This window comes from Mus caroli, unplaced genomic scaffold (genome assembly GCF_978045245.1).
Source record: "Mus caroli unplaced genomic scaffold, Mus_caroli_1 scaffold_1, whole genome shotgun sequence".
Classification (NCBI taxonomy): Eukaryota; Metazoa; Chordata; class Mammalia; order Rodentia; family Muridae; genus Mus; species Mus caroli.
Genome location: NW_028227256.1, coordinates 116506068 through 116515898, shown reverse-complemented (window position 1 = coordinate 116515898; position 9831 = coordinate 116506068). Strand labels below are relative to the sequence as shown.

Here is a 9831-nt window from a genome sequence, read left to right as displayed (position 1 = left end):
CAGTAACCAAGTAATCACTATGGACTAAAAACTGCGCCAAGGACTGTGGGAGAGCCAGAGATGAGACATGAGGCCCTTCCCCTAAGAATTTTGCTGTTGAGGCATATGCATAGAGCTGGGGATGTAGCATGGTTTCCTAACATGCACAAAGCCCTCCAGCTGCCCAGCCCCTCAGCACTGCACACACACCAAGAGTGACGGTGCACATTTGCAATTCCAGCATTGGGAAGGCGGAAGCAGGAAAATAAAAAAGTCAAGGCCATCCTTGGCTACACAGCAAAGCTTTAAGTGAGCCCAAGATGCATGAGACTATCTCAAAACCAAAAACAAGGCACATACATAGACAGTGAGTGGTGTAGCATACAAAGAGATAACTGCTATAAGAGATAAAGATGGAGCTTGGGCGTGGTGGCACACCTACAACCCCAACATGCAAGAGGGGACAGGAAGAGCAGGGGCTCCAAGTTGTCATAGTGAGTGAGTTCTGGTTGAAAGTGAATCTTACCCAATGCCAGTGTTGAAAGATGAGGTTTTTTAATTTTCTGAGTGTGTGAGTGTGCATGTGTGTGTGTGTGTGTGTGTATGTGCTGCAGAACACATGTGGAAGTCAGAGGACAACTTACACGAGTCACTTCTCTTCTGCTATCAGATGGATTTAAGGATCAAACTAAGGTCATCAGGTTTGGAAGCAAGCACACTTAACCACTGAGCCACCCTTCCGGTCCCAAGACGAGGCTGCTTTATAGGTAGGAATGTTGATGAAAGGGAAAAGGGGAACCAAATTAACAAAAACCAATGAACTTTTCAGTGGGGAAGGGGTTACATCTAGCACACAGGTGTAGAAGTGGACAGCAGACAGGAATTTAGACACCGTCTGGACTCTATAGTCCAGTCTCCTCACGTATGCCTGTAAATAACATCAAGTTTCCCGTCATACAGACAAAGAGAGACCAGAAGAAAAGCTGGTAAGAGTTTTGAATGGATGCTGTAAACTTCCAATGGTTTTGGATTAAACTTAAAGTCTTGTCCACAAGTAGGAATTCAGGCCTGGTGCTGTGAACCCAGTCAAAAGCTGGTGCCTGCTGGGTCATCACTCTAAGAACCTACTACTGATGCTAAAGCACATGTTGCCAAACAGCCTTCTAAATACATATGCTTATAGCATGGATTAGTAGAGCCTTTACCTTGGCCAGAGAAGTTGCTCTCCATACTAGGCACCGGTTTATGCAGTTTCATAAGTGGTCAGAGTGCTTAGAATAAGTGTCTATTGAGTACTCAGCCTATATAAAACATATCAACCCAACGCTAAAGGAAAATCAAAGAAGTGGGGGGTGGGGGGAAAGTGAAGAGCCAGAGGAAGGGAAGAACGCTGTGAAATGCTGTCTTCTGGCTATGACGTGCCATTGCATGGTAAACTCCCTGGTTATCTGAGCCAGACCTGCACAAGGTCAGGTCAGCATTCCGGCAGGGGGCACTAACTGGAATCAGTGGATTATTAACAAAAGAGAAGATGATGTGGCGGGGGAGGGGCTGGATTGAGGGCTCTTGGTCCAGGCTGGGGTGCATATAATCGAGATACATTGTTTACATGTACAAAACTGTCAAAGAAGAAATAAAAGATAAACTAGTTTTTAAAAAAATATGCAAGAGAATGTGGAAATTTTTTCAAAATAGTAGAAAGTACAAGCGAAACTCGATTGGCTGAAATTTAACCATGGTTGCAGCGGGAGAAGGGGAGCTTCTTTTGCTGGTGTACGAACTTTATCATATATCAAAGTGTAAAACTGGGAGGGGGAAAAGGGGGAGCCTGGACAGGAGGTCCCGCCCACTGTGCCAGCGCCCTGCCCAGAGCTGCTCAGGCAGACTGTCCAGCTCTCAAAGTGCCCTTTCTCTGCTCCTCTGGGAATCCATTAGTTTTCCACATAGTAAGTGGCGCTCTCTGGTCTTTCTCAGGCTCTGCATACTGTTCAGAACTCAAAGAAGTTAACCCTCGTCCCAGAAGAGAAACAGCCCAACTTCCCCCCATGTTTGCGGGCCGTTTGGGCGCGTCCCCCAGCACGTCTTGGGAAAGCGTCCGCGTTGTCATGGCGACGCCGTGAGTAGGTTCCTGCGCGCCCGCCCCGGAACTATCGTCTGCAGGGTAGGAGGCTTCAGATTTGTGAGTGTCCCAAGGTGGTCGCCAAGCTACTAAAGCAGCGGGAGCCCCCAGGTGGATCCCCTAGATGTTCATCTAGGGATCGGGTCCGGGTAGGGGCGAGGTGAGACCCAAAGAAAAGATGGTGGTAGGAGTGAACCTGCATTCTACCTACCACTTTAGAATGAGTTGGCATGAAAGAAGAGGGGATTAGCCAGGGTGGGGCCCAATCCAATTTGACCCTACCAGAAACACAATGGGTCCAAGAGCAACAGGGTTGGGCAGGGGGTGGGGGTGGGGGTTGGGGCAGACATTGGAAGGCAGAGAGGGTTGGGAAGGGGGTCGGGGGAGGACTATGATAAGCGGATTCCTTAGGCTGTGTTGAGGATTGTGCAACCTTTGCTACTCAACCGGACGCTTGGGGAGAATACAGTCCAACTTATTTCTGGAAATAGTTGTTCCACAGCTACTGTACCGACAACCTCAACCTCACGGTATCTCTACTTTCTCTTGTGTCTTCTCGAAAGCTATGGAACTTCTCCAAGGGAAAAAGAACAAAACTCATAGACGTGCATTGTTGATTTTACCTTCAACTTCAGGGGATTCCCCAAGCAGCCCCCGGCTTGTTTGAAGGAGTCAAGAGTTGTGGGTGATATAGAAAGTGTGGGATTGGGAGCCAGTGAGATGGATCAGTAGGTGAATGTGCTTGCTTTGCAAGCCCGATGGCCCGAGTTCAATCCCCACAACCCACACAAGAGTGGGAGGAGCCAACCAACTGCACAGAATAGTTGTCCTCTGACCTCCACACGTGCACTTTCTGTTCCCCACCATCCCCACAAAATAATAAAGGCTTTTCAAATGTGGAATGTGTAAAGTTCTGTTTCAAGGCAATAATGTTAATAACTGACGACTAAAAGAGTAATTGAGAAAGAAGGTTAGAGGGGACTGGGAGTGGGTGTTTATGAGGAAAGTGGCGTTTCCAACGACTGTCAACTGAAAATAGCCTTGACTCTGAGTCCTAGGCATGTCCCAGGTCTCTCTGATACAGCCACCTCCAGGCTCTGTCACCCCTCTATCACCTCCTATTAGCAGACAGGTCCAGAAGGTGACATATGAATGCCTGTGTCTTGCAAACACTCAATATGTTCACGGGACCCTTGTTCACGTCTCTGTGAATGTGATATGCAGACACATCAGAAAGAAGACTTTTAACTGTCAACTCTAGAATCATCTAGATCTCGAATCACCTGGGAAGAGTCTGAATGAGGAGTTATCTAGATCAGATTGGCCTCTGGGTGTGTGGGTTGGTTGTTAATTGGTGTGAGAAGACTTGGCCTTCTGTGGGCAGCGCCATGCCCTAGGCTCTGTAAGGTGTGAGAGGGAAGAAAGCTAGGAAGCAAAGGGAATAGCTAGCATGGGGGCCTTCGTTTCTCTCTACATCTGACTGCAGGTGTTAATGTGACTAGTTGAGTTCCTACCTCAGTTTCCCCTTGATAATATGGAGTTGTAAGCCCAGATAAACCCTTTCCTCCCCTACACAGATTCTTTTTGACAGGATATCTTGTCATTAACAACAGAAAACCAAGGCACTTTCCAAATTTATTAGCCCTTGAGAATTCTTTCTTTCTCCTCACCCCCAAGCCCATGTGCCCCAGAAGTATCTCAGGAACACATTTTAGAAAAGCTTGGGAGAGTCATGGGAGAGTCTGTAGCATGTTGCCATATTGGGTTATGGTGTGTGATGTCAAGTGATTAATGAGGCAGCCCTGTGTGTGGGAATGCAGTGTCCAGTAGATGAGAGGCGGGGACAGCCTGAGCCGTGGCACACCATGTAGAGACAAGAGGTACATTTGTCAAGAACTGAGAAGAAATATGTGTGTGATTTCTCAGGGTAACTCCAGGACTCCTGTTTTTTTTTTTTCCCCCAGGAAATAACCTTTGACTCTAGACAGACAGTTCCATTTTTCAGGAGCAGATGAAAGTTGTGAAAAGCCCCATGCAGGAACTACAACAGGCAAAAGAACCCTTTGATACGATGTCACCCCTCCTCTTGAAGAGCCTGGTAGAGGAGCCCAAGAAAAGAACAGAAGTGCCTAACCATCTTCTGGAATCCAGTAAGTGGGCAGCAAACCCTTGCCTATGTCCAGGGTCCAGGACGCTGGGATTGTGAGTGCTGGTCTAGCAGCATCACTACGTATAGTGATACATAGCATCACTAATCATAGGCTCACAACAGATTTTGTAAATAAGGCTGGTAATTCACTTAGATCTCGCTGCTTAAATGGTAGATTTTTTTAAAAATATTTCTATTTTCATGTATGTATACGTTTATGTGTATATGGCACCTGTGTTGTGGGTGCTTATGGAGGCTATAAGAGCCCCTCAGATGCCCTGGATCTGGAGTCATGGACATTTGTAAACCATCCAGTGTGGGTGCTAAAAGCCAAACTCAGGTCCACAGGAAGAACTAAAAGTGCTCTTAACCACTGGCCCATTTCTCCTGCCTCCAAACAGTAGACTTCTGTGGTAAAATTTACTCACAAGTTCAATGACTTCCATTTCTTCACATGTTGTTCCTGTCTGTCCCACTGTGTGAGGAAAAGTAGGATGCGAGAGAGGCACATGAGGCTGGGAACACAGGTCAGTAAGTAAAGCACTTGTCCTGTAAGCACAAGGATGTGAGTTCGAACCCCAGCTCCCACATAAAAAAACATGGACATGCTATGTGTACTTTTAACCTCAGCACTGAGGAGGAGCCCTGAGAGTCAGGGACCCCTGAGACTCACTGGCCAGCTAGCCGAGCTGAGGTAGGAGACCCTGCCTTACAAAACAATGTGGACAGTGGGTAACAACCAAGGTTGCACAGTCTACACACCACACACACACACACACACACACACACACACACACACACAGTTAACATTTGAAGAAAAGAACAATGGCAGAGAATACTCTCCGACCAAGGCTGACATGTCCCAGGCATGTTGGGGAAAATATGACTGCTACTCAGATGACCAAAAGCCCACCGCACTGGGCTGGGAAAATACTGATCCATGGTTCATCATCCACCATTGAGCCTCTGACCTTTCCCCAGCCCCGCCCACTTCCATTGCCTGAAGTGCTATTCTCTCTCTATTTTTTTTTTTTTTTTGGTTTTTCGAGACAGGGCTTCTCTGTGTAGCCCTGGCTGTCCTGGAACTCACTCTGTAGACCAGGCTGGCCTCGAACTCAGAAATCCACCTGCCTCTGCCTCCTGAGTGCTGGGATTAAAGGTGTGCGCCACCACGCCCGGCTAGTGCTATTCTCTCTTAATGAACTATTTGTTTTACCGCCACTCCCACGTCCCTGATGCAATGCCTTGCTCTGGGATGTAAGAACCCAGACACCCCAGGGAGCGCCCAACAATGTCCAATATCAGCCTGTAACAGCACAGGCAGTGTCCATCCTCAGCCAGTCCTGGGACTACCACGCTTCTTACCTCAGTCTCCACACTCTCGATTTCCTTTCTGGAACCCCTTACTCACTTCTCTGCCCTGCTTGAATACTCTCAAGAGCTCTCTGTATGCTGGACGAAGTCACAGTTCTGATCAGCATGGGGAGACAGAGGGGCTCGACATTGTCAACCTCAATAGCCTGAGGAACTCCCCTAGTCTTTAGGGACCTCACTTGGGCCAAACCAATATTCATTTCTTTGACACAGAAAAAAAATCAGAACTAGCCAATTTAGGAAGCAGATATATTACTATAAAATATATCTTAATTATAAATTTCATTAATAAAATATATTTTAATGAAGTCTTCGGCACAAGGGTTCTAAGAGAAAGCAAGGTACTCGGCAGAAATCAAGACAAAGGCATGACGTGGGCAGCTGCATGGGAGTCACAGGGAGAAACCTGAACCCAAGTGTGGGTGGGCTCCTGGAGGGACCTTGTCAGTAGACGAACAGACCTTTTTGGTGCCCTTTTGGGGGCATTCAGTGGGTGATGAGCCATGGCTAGCTCCCCACTGTCAAGTTTAGTCACCCCATCTTGGTTTCATTTCCACTGCTGTGGTGAAATTCTCTGACAATGGCAACTTAGGGGAGAAAGGGTCTATTTCAGCTCACAGCCCATCAAAGCAAGAAGTTCAAGGCAGGAACTTGAAGCAGCCAGTCACATCCCACCCATAGTCAAGAGCAGAGAGAGAATAAATGCATGCTTGTGATTATCTGGTTTCTTTTATATAGTCCAGCCCCCCCCCCCCCAAATCAGGGAATGGTGCCCCCACAGTTTCAGGCTGGGTCTTCCCACATCAAGACAGCCTCATACAGACGTGTCCACAAGGCAACTTGAAATTAGCGCCTGGTTCTTCCTCCCAGCCCCATGCTCCTAGAAATAAGACTCAGACTCAAAATATATTTACAAATACCTTGGCCATATAGTTAGGCTCTTCTCTGATTAGGATCATAGCTTAAGATAGCCCATTTATTGTAATCTACATTCTGCCATATGGCTGGTTACCTGTGCTCAGGTACCACGAATCTGTTTCCTCTTTTCTTCCTAGGGAGATCTCCTGCCTGGCTCTATCCCAGAATTCTTTTCTCCTCCACATGTCCCACTTCTATATCCTGCCTAAGCCATTGGCCATAGGTTTTTTAATTGACAGGTGTTGCATTCATACAACATATGAGATATTCTCTCTATAATAACTTGATCTAGAGTTTAGTTCTAGAATCTAGATTCTAGACAGTCCTTCATTAAGACTCTTTTCCCAGGTCATTGTAGGCTGTGTCAAGTTTATAATTAAAACTAACCACACCCTCAATACAACTGCACCAATTGTTCAAGCCCACCTTAAACCTTAGAAATGCATCTATTCCAGGGGGCTCTTTTGACAGCTTAAGACTATCAAGTACACACTGTTGCACTTACCCATTTCTGGGCAGGAACACTACATGCTGCTTTGTGACCCTAAAACCAACAAAATTAGGATTCGAAAAATATCTAAAACAGATTAGGGTTGTAGCTCAATTGTTAGAGCCCTTGCCTAGCATGAGCGAGGCCCTTGCTTCCATCTCCAGCATCGTGTAAATCGAGGGTGGTAGCTAGCGCACATCTGTAACTTGGCACTCAGGAGATGAAGGCAAAGAATTAGAAGTTCAGGGTCATCCTTTGGCTAGATAGTGAGCTTGATGCAGCCTGGGATACAGGAGACCTCAATTTAAAAAAAAAAAAAAGGGGAGGAAGGGAGGGAGGAAGGGAGGGAGGGAGGGAGGGAGGGAGGGAGGGAGGGAGGGAGGAAGGAAGGAAGGAAGGAAGGAAGGAAGGAAGGAAGGAAGGAAGGAAGGAAGGAAGGAAGGAAGAAAAATAAGTGAGCGTCTCACTGGCCAGAGCTGCTTGCTTGCTGATGACCTGCTGTGCATAAGTTGTGAGTCTTGGCCCCGCTCCACTTCCACAGGGTAGAAACTCTGGCTTGATATTGGGTTTAGGGGGCACCTCCTGAGGGGTTCCAGGTTCTTGTGACTCAGAACAAGGAACCAGACAGAGATATGGAGATTAGCAGGAGCAGGTGTATCTTAGAGCATGGGGAGGGAGGTGACTCAGTCAATCAAGTGAGGCACACGAGCCAGGACCTGAGCTGTACCTCCAGACACCAACATTTTTCAGAAAGCCAGGCATGGGAAAATGCATGTGTAACCCCAGTGCCGGAAGGTGGAGACAGGAGAATCAAGGACTCACTGGTCATGGAGCACAGCACAGTTGAATCGGGAGTTCTAGGGGAAAGGTGAGAACTCCATTGATAAAAAAAGGGTGTGACTTCTAAGGAATGATACCCCACAGGATCACACATGAATGTACACATACACACACACACACATACACAATGAGAATGAGGCAAGGGCAGAGAGGAAAGCCAGCGTCCTTCAAAGAAGGGGGATGTGGGTTAGAGCAGGTGGAGAGTTTAGAAGCTCAAAAGGCCCCATTAGGCAGAGTGGAGGCTTTTATGTTACAGTGCAGGCTTTTGGAGCATTTGCGTGAAGCTGGCTTTCTCTCACAAATGCTGTTACTCAAGGTTTAACTTACCGTTTCATGTAGTACATATCTCATTGGCATCTCAAATCTCCACCCAAGGGTGTGTGTTTTAGTGTTACAATGTTCCACACGTCACTTTCAGACACCTTCAAGTTCTCTGTGTCTGTGCCAGTGGCTCCAGGGGGGAGAAGGGTTCCAGCCATTTTTTTTTTTTAATGCCAATATTTATAAAGCTTTTGCCAAGATCTGCTGGATAGTTTTATGTCAACTTGATATGAGTTCAAGCCATCTGAGCGAAGAGATCCTCAATTGAGAAATGCTTTCATAGGATCAGTGTGTAGGCAGGCCTGCAAGGGAAGTTTCTTAATTGGTTGATAGAAATCCTGCCCATTGTGGATGGGGTCACCCTTGGGCTGGTGGTCCTGAGTTCTATAAGAAAGCATGCTGAGCAAGCCACAAAGAGCAAGCCGGTAAGCAGCACCCCTCCGGGGCCTCTGCATCAGCTCCTGCCTCCAGGTTCCTGCTCAGTCTGAGTTCCTGCCTCTCCTTCCCTCAATGGGCTGAGTCAGTAGGAGGTGTAAGCCAAACAAATCCCTTCCTCCTCAAGTTGATTTTGGTGACGGATGTTTTATCACAGCAACAGTAACTCTAACTTTGGAATGAGTTGTTGGGTTTTTTCATATTCTCATTTTGAAACTTTTATGTAAACATGTGTAACTGGCCTAGGAAGATGGCTCAGCCAAGTGAAGGTCTTGCCTTGAAAGCATGAGGACCCCAATCAAACCCTACAACGTATGTAAAACATACACATTCCAGCACCAGCACCACCAGCAGCAGCAATGACAATAACAACAGTAACAACAATAAGAAAACCCACAACAGCAGCAACAACAACAATAAGAAAACCCATGTCTCTGTGATATGTGTTTGCAGTCCCAGCACTAGGGGAGTAGAGGCAGGCAGCTCCCTGGGGCTCACCGGCCAGCTAGCCTAGTTCCTTCTAAGTTCCAGGCCTGAGACACCTCATCTCAGAAATCAAAAGAAAAGTGGACAGCACATGAGGCACCACCCCAGAGGTTGTCCTTTGACCTCCACAAGCACACACAGAGACATGCATGACATATGTAGAGAGCAGATAACTGTAATGGGCGGTAAGCACACACAAACACAGACAGAATGGAGGGGATGGAGAAGGCTGATCCACCGAGGGCACTTGCCGCTCTGCAGACCTGAGTCTGTTCCCACCGCTCACAGCTGCATGGAGCTCTAGCTCTAGGGGTTCTGACATCCTCTTCTGGCCTCTGTTGGTATACCCAGGCACAGACAGACAGACAGACACACACACACACACAAATAAAAGTAAAATTTTTTTTAAATAGAAAAGGAGACTCAGTCCAGTTTCTTTTGAGATTCAGAATCAATCTCACTGGCAGCTGAACCCACTTTTCTTAAAGACCCCTAAAGTAAAGACAGCCCACACCAGTAAGACCTTCTTCAGTGCGATACTCTCTTTGATAGCTCATGATGAACATGTCTGCCTTTCTTTTACAGGGGTTTATGCCAAGCTTCTGAACAACAAGGTCATCCAGGCCAGGCCAGGCATAGTCCACTTTGGAGGCTATGAGATAGAAAAAGAGCACCAACAGATTCTGGTAGGTAATTGTTAAGGGCACGGGGTCGGGAAGC

General features: G+C 47.1%; 1 protein-coding gene across 3 annotated transcripts in view; it reads left to right on the top strand.

The window, feature by feature from the left end:
- The first annotated feature begins 2086 nt into the window (after positions 1-2086).
- The window catches only part of Cfap221 (cilia and flagella associated protein 221), a 79057-nt gene continuing 71312 nt past the window's right edge, over positions 2087-9831 (top strand). Inside the window, exons 1-3 of one of the 3 annotated variants that reach the window (XM_021166758.2) lie at positions 2087-2140; positions 4063-4248; positions 9697-9797. In XM_021166758.2, the coding sequence (XP_021022417.1) occupies positions 4110-4248; positions 9697-9797 (240 nt within the window). In that variant the 5' untranslated portion in view covers positions 2087-2140; positions 4063-4109. Of the gene's footprint in view, positions 2259-4062; positions 4249-9696; positions 9798-9831 lie in introns of all 3 variants that reach the window. The other 2 variants (XM_021166741.2, XM_021166748.2) reach the window with 2 other exon arrangements.